Source organism: Astatotilapia calliptera, chromosome 7 (genome assembly GCF_900246225.1).
Source record: "Astatotilapia calliptera chromosome 7, fAstCal1.2, whole genome shotgun sequence".
Lineage (NCBI taxonomy): Eukaryota > Metazoa > Chordata > Actinopteri > Cichliformes > Cichlidae > Astatotilapia > Astatotilapia calliptera.
The window spans coordinates 42,801,708-42,821,164 of record NC_039308.1 but is presented as its reverse complement, the minus strand read 5'-3'; the positions used below and the strand labels follow the sequence as shown (position 1 = coordinate 42,821,164).

At 39.5% G+C, this 19,457-nt stretch overlaps 1 protein-coding gene across 6 annotated transcripts in view; it reads right to left on the bottom strand.

The window, feature by feature from the left end:
* Nucleotides 1-19,457, bottom strand: part of LOC113026289 (receptor-type tyrosine-protein phosphatase zeta-like) — a 93,020-nt gene that overhangs the window by 4,074 nt on the left and 69,489 nt on the right. For 3 of the 6 annotated variants that reach the window (XM_026174882.1, XM_026174885.1, XM_026174886.1), the window contains 16 exons: nt 18,764-18,846; nt 15,237-15,322; nt 14,489-14,509; nt 13,383-13,479; nt 10,313-10,395; nt 8,205-8,339; nt 7,812-7,946; nt 7,247-7,422; nt 7,023-7,158; nt 4,573-4,719; nt 4,317-4,410; nt 4,151-4,224; nt 3,918-4,034; nt 3,392-3,547; nt 3,096-3,238; nt 622-757 (listed from right to left, as the gene is read on the bottom strand). In XM_026174882.1, the coding sequence (XP_026030667.1) occupies nt 622-757; nt 3,096-3,238; nt 3,392-3,547; nt 3,918-4,034; nt 4,151-4,224; nt 4,317-4,410; nt 4,573-4,719; nt 7,023-7,158; nt 7,247-7,422; nt 7,812-7,946; nt 8,205-8,339; nt 10,313-10,395; nt 13,383-13,479; nt 14,489-14,509; nt 15,237-15,322; nt 18,764-18,846 (1,819 nt within the window). Of the gene's footprint in view, nt 1-621; nt 758-3,095; nt 3,239-3,391; nt 3,548-3,917; nt 4,035-4,150; nt 4,225-4,316; nt 4,411-4,572; nt 4,720-7,022; nt 7,159-7,246; nt 7,423-7,811; nt 7,947-8,204; nt 8,340-10,312; nt 10,396-13,077; nt 13,100-13,382; nt 13,480-14,488; nt 14,510-15,236; nt 15,323-18,763; nt 18,847-19,457 lie in introns of those variants that run through there. The other 3 variants (XM_026174883.1, XM_026174884.1, XM_026174887.1) reach the window with 3 other exon arrangements.

The window sequence follows — 19,457 nt, the reverse complement described above, 5'->3', positions numbered from 1 at the left end:
TTCGGACTACTTAAATTTATTTTGGGCTACCAAAAACTGAAGAGTCCCTGCCCAAAGGGCTACCAGGGATTTTGAAATTTTGCGAGCCCTGAAGCGCTTGGGATCTTTTATGCATTATTGTAGGATCTTTACAATATAAAACTTGAAGGGATTGTTGCCACCTCAAGGTGGCAATAACATTAACATGAATTGACAATTGATGAATGAATTGACATGTTGGTACCCCTTTTGCCACCAAAACAGCATGAACTCCACTAGACCCTTGAAGGTATCTCCATGGATCAGACTTTTTTTGTCCAGTACAAAATAAGTGCTGGAAAAAAACAATTGCTTATGCTTGATTAGATTGAGAATTTGGAGGTGAAGTCAACACCTCAAACTCATTGTCGTGCTTCTTGCCGTTTCACTGTTGTCTCCCTACTGAAAAAGGCCACAGCCATTAAGGCATATTATACCCTTAAACAAACAGAAAAAACCCAACATTTAAAGAGCCTATTACAATAAAAACAGCTGCCTTGTTGTTTTGATGCTAATTATATATTTTTTAAATATTCAAATTTAATGAGGTACACTTTACAGCATTACATTACAATAAAATTATTGTGAGACAGACAAACTTACGATGTTGTTGAAGGTTCCAGGTCTCATGAGATTCATCAGCCTGGCTACTTGGAAGACATCCACTGACGCTTCGGCATCCAACTGGCGAGTCAGAGACGAAAGAGCACAGAACAGTCCTGCTGTAAACCCACCCACACTAAAAAACAAAAAACAAAATAAATAAAATTATATGGGCATGTGGCTCCAACTTCTTGTGTTTTCTTTTTTCCTGATTTTGCTACTACTTGGCATAGCTACATTATGTCCGGTTGGTTAGCCATTACCACTTTGTCTGTTTGTATCTGGAAGTCCCACAAGAGCTTAGCCTGGTCATTCTCAGCCACCTTGGGGAGCGTCTCCCATTTTGACCTTGGGAGTTCTAGGCCATACTCAGTACATGTTCTTGTGGACTAGGCCGCCACTTGGTTATGGCGTTCCATGTATGCCCTGCCTGCTAGCATCTTACACCCTGCAGTTATGCTGGATTGTCTCAGGGGCATCTTTGCACCTCGGGTCTTGCCTGGTGTGTTAGACCCCAGCCTGTATGGATCTTGTGCTTAGAGCTTGTTCCTTTGTTGCCATGATTACTGCCTCTGTGATGTCTTTCAGTCTAGCTAACTACTGGTGGGATTTCTCAATATCCCTTCTTCTGTTTGTCGGTGGTACATGCGGGTCTGTCATCATGGGAGCTCTTGCTCTTCTTCTTTCTCTGGTTTCTGCTGCCTGAGGTATTCACTAAGCAATACTATGTGCCCATCTTCCTGATGTACTCATGGATCTTTGTTGTGTCATCCTGGATAGTAGTTCTGATACTCACTAGTTCTTGGCCACCTTCCTTCTGCTTAGCATACAGTCTCAGGGTGCTGGATTTGAGGTGAAACCCTCCATACATGGTAAGGAGCTTGATTGTCTTGATGTCAATGGCTTCTATCTTCTCCCTTGGGCCTGCCAGCTTATTGATGTCTGATAATAAGCTGGCAGGGCGTATGTGTTGATTGCACGAATCTTGTTCTTCCGATTCAGCTGACGCCTTAGGACTTAGGTTATTCTCTGCTGATATTTGGTGGCTGCAGCTTTTCTAGCGGCCTTTTTATTATTCTCCAGTCCGACATCCAACGTCTCTCTTTATATATCTATATCTATCTTATCTATATACACACACAAACACACCCACACATACACCCACAACTCCCATCTCCACTATATACACTATATTGCCAAAAGTATTTGCTTGTCTGCCATCGCATGCATATCAATTTGTCTTGTCTTCATTCCTAGGGTAAATATTATGTCAGCCCACCCTTTGCAGCTTCAACTGTATGTTTATGGGAATGTTTGACCATTCTTGTAGAAGCGCATTTGGGAGTGCCACGGTCTGTGGCTGCAGACCATGCAGCTTTTTATGAGGACCCAAATGCAGACAATCAAAGGCAAAAATTGATTTTTAACAAAAAGTGTAACCATTTACAGTGAGGAGCATAAGTATTTGAACACCCTGCGATTTTCGAAGTTCTCCCACTTAGAAATCATTGTGGGGTCTGAAATTCACATTGTAGGTGCATTGCCACTGTGAGAGACAGCATTTAAAAAACAATTCAGGAAATTACATTGTATGATTTTTAAAGAATTTATTTGTATTGCACTGCTGCACATAAAAATTTGAACACCTGGCAATCAGCAAGAATTGTGGCTCTCAAAGACCTGTTACTATGCCTTTATTAATCTAAATTATTAGCACCTGTCTGAGCTCTTTAAAGACACCTGTCCACTGGCCTAGCCAGTCTCCAGACCTAAATCCAATAAAAAATCTTTGGAGGGAGCTGAAACTCCATGTTGCTGAGCAACAGCCCCAAAACCTGGCAGATCTAGAGGAGATCTGTGTGGAGGAGTGGGCTGTAATCCCTGTTGCACTGTGTGCAAACCTGGTCAAGAACTACAGGAAACGTTTGACCTCTGTAATCGCAAACAAAGGCTTTTGTATCAAATATTAACACTACTTTTCTCAGGTGTCCAAATACATTCTTTAAAAATCATACAGTGCCATTTCCTAATTGTTTTTTTTAAAGTGGGAATGCACCTACAATGTGAATTTCAGATCCCTCCATGATTTCTAAGTGGGAGAACTTTGAAAATTGCAGGGTGTTCAAATACTTATGTTCCTCACTGTATTTTGGCTGCTAACAAACATGAATAAAAACAGGTAAACTGAAAAATAAACAACAAAAAAACTCAAAACATAAAAGGAACTAAACTCAAGGAATAAAACTTGATCCTAAACCAATAATACAAAGAATCACAAAACAGAATAAACTCAAAATGCTGAACCAGCACCCTGACAGAGAGGTCAGACAAGAGGTTCAGAGGTTGGACAAGAAGGCCTGAGTAGGTAGGTACACAGACAGACAGATGCATAGATATGGATCGTGAATAATATAAAGATTACAAAACAAGTATCAGACCAGACGACAGTATTGTAAGTAGTCCAAGGGTCTTACTTATCGTGGACCACAGTAGGGCTGTCCTCTGTGAGGATCTCTTCCTTCATCAGTTTGAAAAGTTCAAAGGTGGAAATGAGGGGACTGTCTGGGTTTGGCCAGTTGGGAGCACGATAGTGTCTCACCTCAAGAACGTAGTCATCCTATTAAGATAAGAAAAGACAGCAAACATCAGTCACAGTCAGTCATGAGAGTGAGTTTTCATGTCCACATGACAACTATTCTTATGGGCGTGGGTTTTAAATTAAAGCTGGGATACATTTTTTAGAGGGAATTCAAACTGCCATGTTACTAACCTTTGTAGCTTTCAGTATGTAGTCCTGAACTACCAGCAGGTCCTCGTTGGACAGACAAACATGAGTCTCACTCTTTTGAGTGACAGTGAACATCTCATAGCTGATCAGCTGCCCTTTATAAGGCCAGAAAACAAATGGCTCTGCTTCTTCCTCCATCTACCAACACAGGAAATCATTACATTGCATTCGTGACAATTCACAGATATCTCCAACTTGCAACTACATTTTTTCCAAACTGGCTGCTTGTAATTACAGTATGTACCATGATACTGTAGAGAGAGCATGACTTTCTCCAAAAGGTCATGGTGCACCCTGAACAGATCGCTAGTCTGGGCTAACACGTCAAGAAAACCTCAATACATTTTCCACAAAACATTAAAATATTAAACCAGAAAAGATATTTTGAGATATAAAATAAATATTAAAATAACATTTGAATTAAAGGAACAAACAGGTACAAAGAGCCCCAGGAGGATGTAGTCACAAGATTCTTTCAGGGATGTCTTTAAAAAGAACGGTTCCTCACCCCAGGCAGTGACAAAATGACTTGGGCGTTGTGGTCCCATATCATTGTCCAGAAGTCCTTTATGGTGACAGGCAAGGGTTTCTGGGTAATGATGAACTCCTTGGTGTGCCTGTAACCCTGGAGGAACATGTCAGCCACACTTACTGACCTCATTACTTGAAACGGTAGCTGTTACTGATGAATTATATACACATACACACAGAGTCATATATATATATATATATATGACTTACTGCGATATATGATGCATTAATGTAGTCTGATGTTTCCCCTGCTGTTGTCGGCAAATGCACTCGTGACCTCTCAACTGCAATATGAGATAGAACATGTTTGTGCAGACAGATGTTTTTGTGTATGTGCAGTATTTTCAGCTGCAACTGACGAGTGTGTCAGACTCACTGGGTATCACCGAGCAGTTCCTGTTCTTGTTGTGGTTGCAGTCCTGCAGAGCTGTGGAATAGTCACAGTGCTTCAGATTGGTGTAACAAACCATCTGTGGAAAACATCAAAAACCTGTAAACAACTGTAAACAACTAAAAAAACCCATCTTTCATTAAAAGATGTCTGATAATAAGTATGATAATAGTTTATGATAATATGAAGACTGCCTGAGACTGTGTCTGTCTCAATGAAACATATTGAGAGTAAGGCTTACCTTGAACTGTTTGTCCATCCCTGTTCCTCCATCAGGCCCTGGGGTCATCAGCTTGTCCACGTACGTATGCAGTTGAGCCACTGCCACCTCTGTCTCACCAGACAAGATGGCTTCCACCAGGGCATTGTGGATAAAAACATACTGTTCCTGCAGAAAGAAAAAAAACAGGACGTTTAAATTTGTCATTGAAACTTTTTTAACAGCCTCATAACAGGAGACTGAGCCAGGTAGGAAGTTTAAAATGTTAAACATTGAACTCTATTCATTTGAACATTAAAAAAATCTTACTGTCTAATAAAGGAGATGTGGAGTTTGACAGTCTGATGCAGATGAATGTCAAATTAGTCCGATTAATTAAGGTATTTTTGGTGAGTGGTCTTTGTTCTAGTAGCCACAATTCCAGTAATGTAAAGACACTCAGACATACAATCATTTCATACATTTTCTGAATCACCAAATTAATACCCAGACATTCCTGTCACGATGTAACACATAGTTTGTGCCTCATTTAGTGTTTTTTATATGTGCAGTTTAACGAGCTGCACATATAAAACATCATCTCACCAATAAATCTATAATACACTTAAAATTTGCTTTAAATAAATGAATCAGTGAAAATGTGACACTTGCAGCATATTTTAAAATTAAACTCTAAAATAAACTTCTCCCAACAGCTTTAATTTTTATTCCTCCAGTTGCAGACTCGGTTTGAGAGGACAAATTTGACCTCTTTTCAGCAAGTACAGACTCGCTGTCCTGTTAGGATCAGATAAATTGTTGTAAAATGTTTGCTGATTGTTTGTTGTTTTGGCATTATTCCCTGTTGAAGCAAACAAACTGCTGATGGCATCTTCTGTTGTTCTATGTTGCTGAACTTTTCTTGGGAGTGGGGGGCAGCACCTTGTGTTATATCTAGGTTATCTCTAGGCTTTGGATTTTGTCCTGTTTGAGGCCAAAAAGCATCACAGACTTATTTTCAGTGTGGCTTCAGCATGTGCACATGCTAATCTTATAGCAGGGGCTTAGAACAGCGAGGCAAAGTTGTCGCAGGAGCAGCATAATTTATTTCCCTATTTTTCTGTTTATTTGTCCTAAATTTATACCTGATACAGTTCTAGCCATGAAATAGAAACTGACAAACCATCATAACCTTAGTGGGCCTTAGAAATGGGAGATGGAATTAAACAAGATGGCTGTCAGAAAATAACAAGTCACAAAAATTCAAAGTTGATTATTTCTGGGACTTCGGGATCAGGACGAACTTTTGTGAAAAAAAAGGTTGTTAATGCATTCTAGTTCTGCCTGCCAGTGAAAAATATAGATAGAAACTAAAACTGTATTCGTGAGAAGAATATTCTGTTCAGTGCTATATTTAACAAGATCTCTAGCAATCATTTCAATTTATTTTATTAATTCTACACAGAATCAAAATATGGTTGAAAGAAAGGTCTACAGTTGTGGTCAGGGGTTTATATACACTCATTATGGGAATGAATGTAGAGGGTGTATACAACAGTGATCAAAATGACTGTAACCCCTCTATATCATACTGCTACACTACATTACTAAAAGTAATCATTCACTCATCCAGACCATTGAATTCAGGTGGCCACCAGGATATCAAATCAGACACCTCTGTTAGACTGCTTCTACAAAAATTTGTGAAAGAATGGGCCAGTCTGAGGCACTGAAGTGAATTTCAGTATGCTACCGTGACAGGATTCCACCTGTGCAACAAGTCCAGTTGGGAAATGTCCTCACTACTACGGTTCACAAAGTGGAGGAGACTGGGCATGACAGCAACTCAGCCTTGAAGTAGTAGGCCGCTAAAGCCACAGAGCAGGGTTAGCGGATGCTGAAGTGGATAGTGTGTAACGTCTTCAGCAGTTAATGGCTACAGACCTTCAAACCACATGTGCCTTCAGATTAGCTCAAGAACAGTGCATAAAGAGCTTCATGGGGTGGGTTTCCATCGCCGAGCAGCTGCATCTAAGCGGCGTAATGCAGTGAAAAGTGATGAATCATGGTTGTATCATGGTTCTCCGTCTGACAGCCCGATGGATAAGTCTGTCAAGTGTAATGTTTGGTGGATATGGGGTTACTTTTAAGGAGTTGGGCTCAACCCCTTAGTTCCAGTGAAAGGCACCGCTAATGCTTCAGCATACCAAGGCATGGGTTTGCTTGAAGAAAAATCTAAGTATTGCCAGTGAGGTTCTCGTTTTTTATTTTTTTAATCTTCTGGGCTGCATCTGTGTTTGGTTCCAATTTAATGTCAGTTGTTCCAGTCTGGGTGCACAGATCAATGACACTGAACTTGCCATGTAGAGACTCAGGATTTACCATCCACAAAGAAGTCATTATTATTAGTAGTATTATTATTAATGGTAGTAAATGGATGGTGTGTTGACTGGCTATAGGTGTGGGTGTGTATGGACAGGAATGAGGGTGACCTCTGTCTGCACCAGGCATTTCCTCTGAGTTTGAATGTGTTTAAGGAAGCCCATGATGTTGACGGAGCCCTCATTTTGGATCTGCGTCAGCATGCTGTCCAGGACAATGTATGTGCCCGTGCGGCCAACACCAGCCCTGCGCGGCAAAGAGAATATTAGAGTTAAGAATATATATTCAGCTGCCAATGAAAATGAGATTTTTAACTCTTTCTGGCAGTTCCCACCTGCAGTGAACCATCAGTGGCCCCATGTCATCTGTCCTGGCTCTGGACGACTTGCGGATGAAGCAGAGGAACGGCAGAGCTAAGTCTGGAACGCCAGTGTCAGGCCACTGGGTGTAATGATACTGTGTCACAGTCCGCTCATTAGCCCCCTCCTTGGCCCGCCCCTTCTGAGAACTCTGCAGGTGGACAAGAACAAAGCAGTCAGTAACAGGAAGATACCAACAGTGACTCACTGACATCACTCGAGTTGTGAAATTCTAACTTGTGCCATCCATGGATGGATCTACTGCGGTACTGCCACCCTAAAATAATTTCTTGCCACTCCTACTTGGCCTAGTTACAATTAACATGAAAATCTAAATATATTGTATGTAGTGCAGTCTCTCTACTCTCTTCTCTTTCCCCTCACCCCAACTGGTTCCCATTAAGGGAACTCCTTTCTAATATTTTAGGGTCTTTATTTCTCTTGAAGTGATCATCTTTGCAAATTAGAGCTATAAAAAAGAAAATGAAGTGAAATTCTGTCATTACACAGGATACTTAAGGGTGACTGCTACAGGCTGACCTTTTTTACCTGGATTTTTCTGATGGTGAAGGTTCTCTGGGTGTAGTAGGCGAGGACTTTAGTGCTCTTCACAGTCACAAGAAAGCTGCCGTACTCCTCCTGCACCTCTAGTGGCCAGTACTGATCATATATTCTCTAAGACACAGTAAACACATGCATATAATGCTAAAAGAAATGTGATGGAAAAGATTCTTCTTTGGTTGATCGATATTTATAAAAGAGTACTGTAAAAGTGTAAAAAATATATTTTTTAAAACTACAGAATCATTTCTTTCTTTACTGACCAACATGAGTGAACACAAGTTCACTCTGTGTGTGTCATCAGATTATGTTCATATATATTTCAACTCAAAAATATAAATGTAATTTCAGAAACTATGACGAGACACTTACGCATCCTTTCTCCACCAGGTTGCTGATCAAGACGATGATGCAGATGTTCTGCTCCCATATCATCCTCCAGAAGTCCTCAATGCTCGACCTCACAGGCCCCTGAGCAGCAATGTACAACCGTGGCTTCTTAAAACCCTGAGAAACACAAAGTGCTGACATGATCTTTGGCAAATCAGAATGTCACAGGTGTATGTGCAAGATGTACTAAGTACAAGATGGGAAATTTGTTCTGCTGACTTTGTTGTGTTCATGTACTTTTACATTGCAATGTGAAAAACAATGAGATAATAAAAAGATTGTCCATTAGAGTTTTTGCTCTGAATGCTTAAACACCACATTGATAGCTATTTCAAGTATAGTTGCACCATTCCTTTATGAATCTGGATTTATTATTACTAATAAATAACTTTAGGTGAAGGCCAACCAACCAAAACGTATTACAATATTAGAAATCAAAAATAGGCAAAAAAGAATTTACGATTTAAAACACTCGTGAATATTGTGTTTTACATCTGATTGCCTCAAGGCCTTATAACATCCTCCAGTTAACTGATTATCTGCAGAGGAACGGTTCATTTGAAGAATTTCAGTCAGGATTCAGAATCACAGAAGAGAAACCGCACTACTAAAGGTTACTAACGACCTCTTATGGCCTCTGACAGTGAGCTTACACACTGTCAGACTCCTGCTAGACTTCAGTGCAGCATTTGATAACACTTAGCACAATATTTTACTACAGACTTTTTAATTAATTAAATTTTAAAGAAATTGCACTACAGTGGTTTAAGTTATATCTATCCAGGTTGTTCATGCAAATGTTGAGTCTTCTTTTTGTCAAGGACCAATTCTATTGACATTATACATTTAAATAATAGGCAATATTATTAGAATAAATAACATACAATATGCAGATGATAGCCAACTTTATCTATCCATGAAGCCAGATGATTCACATCATGTAGTTAAACTCAGGCATGTCTTTTGAATTTCCTCCTTCTAAAATGGAGACGAATATGTAGATGACTTGCCTTGGCCTTCAGTAACACTTTCAGAAACCTTAGGAGTCATTTTTGATCAGGATATTTCAAAGCTCATATTAAATCAATATTTAGGATTTGTGCAATATCTCTAAAATTAGAAACACGTCTACAAGAGATGGTAGTTCAGGAATACCAGCATATTTTCATTTACTCCTGGTGTGTTCAGTCTAATACGAGTTCAACCTGTTTCACTAGAATTTGTAGCTTTTTTATGATAACGTTTTTCTTGTTGTAGTTGATTTTTAAAAACAAAATGTGCTCAAAAATATTTTCTCCTCAAAGTCCACTTGGAGCTTCCTATTTGTTCTCCTGTTGAAAATGAAGCATTTAAATGCACTTCACAGTCAATCTAAATCCCACAACTCAAATTTACTAGATTTTTTTTACTACTGAGAAAGGACCCAAGAAAGCTCCTGTATAGGTGCTCAAATTGGAGACTAAATTGCCAAATCAAACAAAACGTGTGTGTGTATGTGTGTGTATATATGTGTGTGTGTGTGTGTGTGTTTTTAACAAAAATGTCAAGATGGCAGAATTCTGGTGATTTGTTTAGTTAAGGCCAGCCTACGAAAGACTGTCACGTGTTCTCAGGAGAGAGCGCTGTTCAATCACTCCATTTAATAGTTTGATAACCTTCAGTTGACTGACAGCATGAAGTTGTCGTCAATGCGCCAAAAGCAGACAAAAGTAGGAGCTGTAGAGATTCTCAATGTGCTTTTACCAACTCTAACCTGTATGCCGGCTCTCCAGAGAGGCCATGACTGCAGAGAGGTCTTTTTGTGTCGCTTCTGCTTTTCACAAAACAACAAGATGTTGGAAATAAGGTTTTATTGGTGCCGTTACTAGCATAATAGAGAGCTTCGCAGGTCCCCTCTCGTGAATAGGTTTAGAAATATGCAGCAGGGAGACTTGACTTGGTTTTGGAAGACTAGAGGGAAGTGTTGAGTGGCTCTGGGAATAAAAATACCCTCAGACTATTTGTTTGAGAGGCTGAATAAACAGAAATGAGCTTCAGAGTGAGGATGAAGGCCTCAGTTTGTATGTAGCTTATTAAAATGTTTTCCTTACATCCACGTAGCTTGCGTTAATGTAATCCATTGCTTTTCCTTTTTTGTTGGCCAATAGTGAGAGGTGTACCTGGGTATCATCATCTGACAGGCAAAGACAGACACACACAGACAGTAAAGATAAAAAATTAGATGAATTCATTTTACATTAGATAAAGACATGTAAGTAAATTTGACATCTTCCATATAAATTGGATATTAAATATAATTTTGAAATTTAAAACGCTTCAGGGCATGACGAGACATTCTCCTTCAGCATCGACTGATAGAGTGTAGAATTTATGACTATCAATTACATTCTGGTCCTGAACTCTTCGGGGTGTAATCCTGGAGGAAAGTCCTGAAATGGGCCAGTTACTCTAGATCCTCTACTGTACTTTACTTTTGACAAAAATAAACATATAGTGCTGTTAAAAACTATTTCCTCCCTACCAAGTTTCTTTTTTTTTTTGCTCATCTGTCACACTTAAACGTAAACATATTTTAATACAGAACCTACCAAACAGCAAATGCAGTTTTTAAATCATGATTTTATTTATTAAGGGAAAAATATACCCAAAACTACCTGGTCCAATGTGAAAAACTAATTGCTGCCTAAACCTGACTTGTTAGGGTTTTGAGCCATTCAGAGGTGGTATGTTTCAGACACTGTGCTGGGGTCCCAAAGCCTTTAACTCTTTCTGGACTAATTCATGTCACTGACTTTGTTTCTCAACTGTTTCTTTACATTATGGCATGATGTGTTGCTTTCTGGGATCTTTTAACCTTTTACTCTGTCTCTGTTCTACTTAAGCTATTTCTTTTTTTTCCCTTTTATTAAAGTTTGAAATTACATGTTATTTTAAATTTATTTAACAATTTTGGTCACTTGTGACTCCAAATAAAAAAGACAGCAATCACAAAAATGCTCAAATCAAAGATTAAAACGGTGAGAAAAAGGTTCACAGAACAGAGTGATGTCATGGTGTGTGCCCATCTTTTATATACATGTTTTTATACTCTGAGTGCTGAGTGCATTTTATTTCTTTCTTCTTTTTATGTGGATGGATTACTCATTTACATATACAAAACCAAAATTTGTAGCTTAATGCTTTATCTTAGTCCCGTGTGTTGATAAGGCTACAGAAGATTTTTATTAATTCATTGGTTGATTTTAGGCTTCTTAATCAACTAATTACTGTGGCTCTGAACTGAAAACCCAGTTGCTGTCTTGACTCTTCAGGAATGAACAAGCAGCCACAGCTGAAAGTGCAGCAAATGAAGAAGAATTAAATCTCCGGACCAGCATCTGGATATAAACGTGTAACAAATGCACCAGTATTCATTCTTTTTTTTTTGGTGGATAAAGAAGTTATATTTTTTATTGTTCCAAATTAAATCTTGATGTTTTGGCTGCATAAAAAACTGCAATACTGCGTATGAAATACTTCGCCTACATATTCAACTTAAAAAGGAAAAAAACTGGAATGATAGAATAGAAATTGGACACTACAAACTTCCAGTTTGAGCCTGCACTCTAGCTTTCCTTTTTTCTTTTTGACTTTTTAAATTTAATCGCTTTACACAAATCATGGTCACAAAACAAAATGAAAACGTTGCGATTATACATAAAAAAATAAAGCACAGTTAAAAAAAGAAAAAAAAAGAACCCCCCTCCCTCCCCACCCGAGGTTCATGTAAAGAGAAACAAAACAAACAGATAATGTACGTCACACATCTGGAAAATACGTTTTTATATAGTCAATAAATGGGTTCCAAGTCGCAGATAATTTTTGTTGTGATGAGAGAACTCTGTGTCTAAGTTTTTCCAGTGGTAAAAAGAAAAGCACCTCCTTTAACCATTGTATATATGAAGGAGCCTTATCAGACTTCCAGTGGAATAGATTGAGTCTAAGGGCAAGCAATGTAGCAAATGCTATGGCATTTTCCTGAGATGTACTAATTTCGTATTGAGGCCAAAAATGCCAATGCGGAAATCAAGCACTAAATTTTGCGCACTGATGTGAGATAATACTTTGAATATATTTACCCAGTATTTGTCCAGGTTAGGACAAGACCACATCATGTGACCCTCATTTGCTGGACTATGTCCACACCTGGGACAGGCAGGATTGGCTTCTGGGAAAAATTTTAAAAGCCTCTCTCTTGTATAATGAAGACGATGAAGAATTTTAAACTGAATTAAACCATGGCGAATGCAAAGGGAGGAGGTATGTATATGATTCAAGCAAGATCTCCACTCATCATCAGATAAATCCACTCCAATGTCTTTTACCCAATTATTTTTAGTTTTTTCCCAAGTAATAGGCCTTAAGCTCTATATCAGTTTGCATATGACAGAGATTCGCCTTTTGCCAAAACGATCTATTTCCAAAATAGTATCCACTTGATTTTTAGGAGGTAAGTAGGGGAATGAAGGAAACAATGTTTTTACTACTTAAGCTATTTCTTGATTCAACATGTCTGGTAGTAATCAGGCCTAGGCATGGCTATTGAAGTTGAACTCAGTTTTAAAAAAAATACGTGTTGATCATAGTTAAGTCAAGATTTAACAAGAAGGGACAACTACTTTTTTCACATAGAGCCAGGTAGGTTAAGTAGATTTTTTTCTCTAATAAATGAAACTATCAATTAAAAACTGCATTTTGTGACTACTAATCCTTATAGTTTTGTTCAGTGTGTCATAAACAGTAGCACTGTGGGACTAGTCTCAGTGATGGAAGAATCTATATGTGGTGCTCTGTTGAGTATTGTGGCCACACATACCTTACCATGTATTTATGTGTACCTGTTAATGAAAAGAACTTCGGCTGAAAAACAATATTTTAAAACCTCAACTCAACAGAAACATTAATTTGCATCTGATAAACACTAGCAGAGCACACAGACTCAGCAAAATCTTAACAATTAATATCCTAAAATACCTAACATAATCATAACTATGCTATGCCTTTTATCCATCTTATTTGTGATTAAGAGATGAAAATAAGTCCTTTACTAAAAGTTAGAAATCTGAAACTGTTCTGAATCTTGAACATGAAGCACATCACACTGTCTGAACCTGTACTTACAGGTCGAATTGTTGCTGTGTCTGTTTTCAGTCTTGCTGTCTGGATGATTTGCGTTGTCAGTAGACATCACTATGTCCACAGTGCACATATGTGCCTCCTAGAAACATGCACACACAGAGCAAAGCTTAGAGTCTTCAAAGATAACTTAAAGTCTCAGTAAATGTATCATAAGTGAGTACAATTGCACACTGGCAGATTTCAATTTACATTCCACACAATGTAAAATAAACTTGTGATAGAAAGCGCCTTTCGACTCAAGACCACTTACCACACGCCTGTTGCAATAGCTGCGGATCAGACCATCAAGGATAAACATTGCATCAGATTCCCTCTTAAGATACACTTTACTGCCAAAAGTATTCATTCACCCATCCAAACATTAAATTCAGGTGTTGAATCACTTCCAAGGCAACAGGTGTACAAAATAAAGCATCTAGGCATACAGACTGCTTCTACAAAAATTTGTGAAAGAATGGGTCACGCTCAGGAGCTCAGTGAATTTCAGCGTGGTACTGTGATAGTCCTGACCTCAACTAGACAGAATACTTTTGGGATGAATTAGAGCAGAGTCTTCTCATCCAACATCAGTGTTTGACCTCACAAATGTGCTTCTGGAAGCATGGTCAAAAATGACTATAAACATACTGCTAAACCTTGTAGGAAGCCTTACCAAAAAGACCTGAAGCTTTTTTAGCTGCAAAAAGGTGGGCCAATATCATATTCAACTCTACAGATTAATAATGGGATGTCACTCATATGCGTGTGAGGGCAGACGAGTGGATACTTTTGCCAATATAGTGTATGTATTTTAAAACTTCATACAACTAGTTTTCCAAAACAGTTCATGGTTAAAAGAAAAGATTTTGAGATTTTAACAGATTTCCAACAGATTTTGGTTGGATTTCTTGAAACTAGAAATGACCTTTATGCACACATTTTACTCTTAGTAATAACCCTGCGGCTCACATAATGCAGTCATGCCTTCCTCTACTGCTGCCACAGAGTAAACGTGCTTTACTGATACTATGACAAGGAAACAGCGTGCAATACAAGACAGATATACATCTGGTGGTATGCAACAACATGAATAAATGCCAGGGGCTTACCTCGTAACTGGGCTTCAGTTTCTAAGGTTGAGGGCGAATCAGCAGCAGACAAGCAGGACAATTCCGTAACAAAAACCAAAGAAGTGCAAAAGGGCAAATTACAATTACAAATTACAGATCCACATAGCTTTATGTCACAGTACAACTCCTGCAAACATGAAGGAGAAATCACATCAAACTGTTTGTAAATATTTTCCCATCAGCATTTTGATTTGTTAGGGTTAACCCATATCACACTTTTGATGTTGCACAATAGGATGTGCCTCAAAGCAACTTCACGAACTGTCAGTATGACGGTTGCCCAAATGTTTTCTGTATTCATTTATTTATTCATTCCCAATGGACAAGTTGACAGATGAGGTTAGGCAGGATTCTGATGATGTTTATAGACGACATTGTGATCTGTAGTGAGTAGAGAGTAAAACTGGTCTGTGGGCCACTCTTGCTTGCATTGTTGTTGGTCAGTCAGTTAGCCACTGAGTACAGTGAAAAAGCCCTTTCCCCCTCTGTCCCCAGTAGTGTACATGGATGGACACATTTGAGAGGACCATAAAACCAGCTTAACACCACTCACACAACTACTCAAACATAAAACTTTTAAAATTCCATCAATCTTCTGCTTATCAAATCCAAACTGAGCTCAACAACAAGGTCCTGGGTTTGAATCCACCCTATGAAAGCGGTCTTTCTGTGCTATAACTATTGCACCACTGTAAAATTGTATTATATAATTGAATCTTTGTCATACCTCAAACTCTCGTTTGAAGCTTTGAGTGTGGTGAAGTTCAGCAACATGCTTGACAAAGTCCCTCACTGGAAAAGCCCTGTGCTCACCTAGGAAACAAAACCCCCACAAAACAACAATGACAAAAGACAAAACAAAACAAAACAAAAAACTAACAAATGTTCCAAATAACAATTTTTTGTCCATTATGTAATACAAAAAAGAAAGTTTCTGGACTTCTTGGTTGTGATAATAACACATTTAACTAAATAAACAGGTATGCAGTGCATCCAGAAAGTATGCACTACAGCTTTTATACAAAACCTATTAAATTAATTTTAAACTCAAAATTCAACATAATTTCAAATTCTTGTAACTTTATTAAAAGTAAATGATGAAAACAATGTGAATGTGAACATAATACATCCGGCTATGAATATAGCCTTTGGTCAATACCTTGTTGAAGCACCTTTGGCAGTAATTACTACCTTAATTATTTATGAGTATGTCACTACAAGCTTGGCACACCTATTTTAGGCAGTGAATACTGGGTGCACTCTCAGCAATGGCACTAAAATTAGTTGTGTTTCAGGGCTTGATGGCCTACTGACCACCACAGTGAAGGTCACAGTACAGGTCCTTTTTTCCCCAGAAGGTTCTTCCTCATACACACATGCATTGACATTATGACTATGGAGGATGAATTCATGGAACAGAGCCCTGTGAATGTTGGAAAAGGCAACATGCATGTTGGAACCTTTAAATGAAAAATGGTGAAAACTGTTGGGTTAGATCCTGCACATTGTACATGTAATAAAATACAATGACATTTGGCTTTCAATTCGGAAGTTTAAAACAGAAGTTAAAGTTTCCCTCTTTGTGCAAACTTAAGATCACGGAGTAAACACCAAGTCTCAGGAAAAAAGAGACGAGTATTTTTGAACTAAATCTAGAAAAAAACAACAACAAGGTTATTGATAATGTATTTAAATATTTGAATACAATGCATAACCCCTCCGTGAATCTGTTGAGGGGTTTGTGTGTCCCAGGAATGCCAGGGGCTATGTTGTCAGAGGGCTTTTGTGCTCTGGTAGGGTCTCCCATGGCAAACTGGTCCTGGATGAAGGACCAGGCAAAGAGCGATTCAAAAGACACCTATTCACAGAAACCTAGGGAACAGTCCATCATCCCGGAGCCCCAGTATAGATATACTGGGCCCCGCCCTGGAACCAATCCTGGGGAGGGTGAACGAAGGCAAGTGCCTGGTGGTGTCTGGCCTTTGCCCATGGGGGCCGGCAGGGCACAGCCCGAAGAAGGGCCATAGGGGTCGCATGCAATGTGTGCTGGGTGGTGGCCAAGGGTGGAGACCTTGGTGGACTGATCCCTGGCTACCAAAACTAGCGAATGGGACATAGAATGTCACCTCTGTGGTGCACAAGAAACCTAACACAGTGTGTGAGTCCATCGATTAGCCGAACCTTGGATCCAGCAGGAACAATGCGGTTTTTGGCTTGGTCGTAGAACACTGGACCAGCTCTTTACCCTAGCAAGGATACCTGAGGGTGCATGAGAGTTTATTCAACCCGTCTACATGTGTTTTGTGGATTTGGAGAAGGCATTTGACCGTGTCCCTCTAAGTATTCTGTGGGTGGTGCTTTGGAAGTGTGGGGTGTGTAGCCTGTTGCTATGAGCTATTCGATCCTTCTGACTCGTTCCCAGTGGGAGTTGCCCTTTGTGATTCAGTTCTTAATTTTTATGGACAGAATTTCGGAAGCCGAAGTGTCGGAAGGCTTCCACTTGGGTGGTGTCAGAATCTCGTCTCTGCTTTTCACAGATGATATGGTTCTGTTGGCTTCATCTGGTGGTGGCTTTCAGCTCGCACTGGAGTGTGGTTTGCAGATAAGTGTGAAGCAGTGGGAATGAGAATCAGTACCTCCAAGTCTATTTAAGTTTCTCAGGCATCTTGTTCACGAGTGAGGGGAGAAGGGAACAGAGGACTGGCAGACAGACTGGTGCTGCGGCTGCAGTGATGTGGACACTGTACCAGTTCATTGTGATGAAGAGAGACCTGAGCGTAAAAGCGAAGCTCTCAATTTACTGGTCGTTCTACCTCCCTACCCTCACATATGGTCATGAGCTTTGGGTAGTGACCGAAGAATGGGACTGCGGATACAAGAAACGGAAATGTGCTTTCTCTAAGGGTTGCTGGCTTCTCTCTAAGATAGCGTTCAGCCATCTGGGAAAGGGCCCAGAGTAGAGGCAGTTGAGGGGGCATGGGCATGGCATGGGAGGTGTTCCAGGCATGTCCCAGGAAACACTGGAGAGATCATAGCTCTCAGCTGGCCTGGGAGTGCCTTGGTGTTCCCCCAGGGAGCTGGAGGAGGTGGCTAGGGAGAGGGAGGTCTGGGCTTCTTTGCTTAGGCTCCAGATAAGTGGAAAAAATGGATGGATGAATGGATGAATGTAATGTATGAAGTTGTTACATTGAGAACAAACAAATACTATAAATACCTTGGAGTACACATTGACAATAAACTGGACTGGGCTAAAAACACCACAGCACTTTACAGGAAGGGCCAGAGTCGTCTCTATTTTTTGAGGCGACTGAGGTCCTTCAACATCTGCCAGAAAATGCTGAGGATTTTCTATGAGTCTGTTGTGGCCAGTGCGATCCTCTATGCTGTTGCATGCTGGGGGAGCAGATGCCAACAGACTCAATAAACTAATCCGTAAGGCCAGCAATGTTGTGGGGATGGAGCTGGACTCCCTCAAGGTGGTGTCGGGGCGGCGGATGCTGTCCCAGAGAAAGACAATGTGGATAACACCTCCCACCCACTCCATGGACATGTTGGTCAGTCACAGGAGCTCGTTCAGTGAGAGACTGAGATTACCGTAAAAGCACCACTGAACGGACACAGGAAATCTTTCCTGCCTGTGGCCATCTCCGCTGTACAACGCATCCAACTTACCACACTGTTGGCTGGCTACAACTACACATGTTCTTTTCCAACTATTTATCTATGAGTGACTTATGTATGTATGTATGTATATATATGTATATATTGTACTATTCTTAGTTAGTGTATTGTCTGTCTTGTCTTAATGTTGGTTTATAATGGAGCACTGTAACAAAAAATAATTTCCCCCAGGGATCAATAAAGTATTCTGATTCTGATTCTGATATTTTAGACAAGTGAGAACTTTACAGCAAAATGAGGACAGCTCCATAAACTAATGACATTTTGGTAAATTAGCATCTTTACACTGTTGGCTGGAAAATTTAGAAACAAAACATTTTTTGAAATTAAGGACCTGTTTTTCGTGCAAAGTGAAGAGATTTATTGACAACTTGGGGTGTTTGTTAAATTTCTGGAAAGGATATTTAAGAAAAATTGAGAGTATAATATTGTTTTTGAAATTAAGGCAATTTTTCTAGTATGTAAGTCCTCAAATGGCTTATGTTACGTTGTTAAGATGTTAATTTTGGGTTTTAACTTCATGTCAATGTAATATGTCACACAGATACACACAAAACGATGTGTGCATGTTACCAGATATAGCAGTGTCTGGTGCTGTGATGACTCTGGTTGAGCAGCTGTCATGGATGTAAAAGTGAGCCGACTGGAAACACAACCTGCAGAAAAACAAACACTTCCTTTAGACGACAATCAACATTGCACTGATAGGCAGGAAATGCTTTTTGCTTTCATGTAATTTAGCATTAGCCCAGATTTTAGAAAATACAAAATAATCTCCCCATGACACCAGTAAATAAGATGTTAATAGGTTTGTAAACAGATGACAGCACCTCTGTACTGTCTCGGACAGACATGGGCATCAGGGATTTTCACAGATGGGGAAAAAAACCTGAATCAGAGCTGATCTCTGAGATTAACAGAGATGGGCAGTAACGCGTAATCCAATTACTTTTTTCAAGTAATGAGTAAAGTAAGGGATTACTATTGCAAAAAAGGTGATTAGATTACGGTTACTTTCCCATAAGCACGCTGCGTTACTGTGTTAATAAAACCGTGATTTTTTTGTGAGAATGTCTCATGACAGTGACGTAAGTGAGTGCGACGGTCGTGGCAACAGCTGTGTGCAGATCAACAATGGATAATATATCGAGTGCGGGAGAGAGTATGAGCGTGCAGCGTTTAAAGTGTGGAAGTACTGACCTTACTTTGAGTTTGATTCCGTAAAAAGTGACAAAAACATTAGCGTCCGCTGCTCACTGCGTGGGAA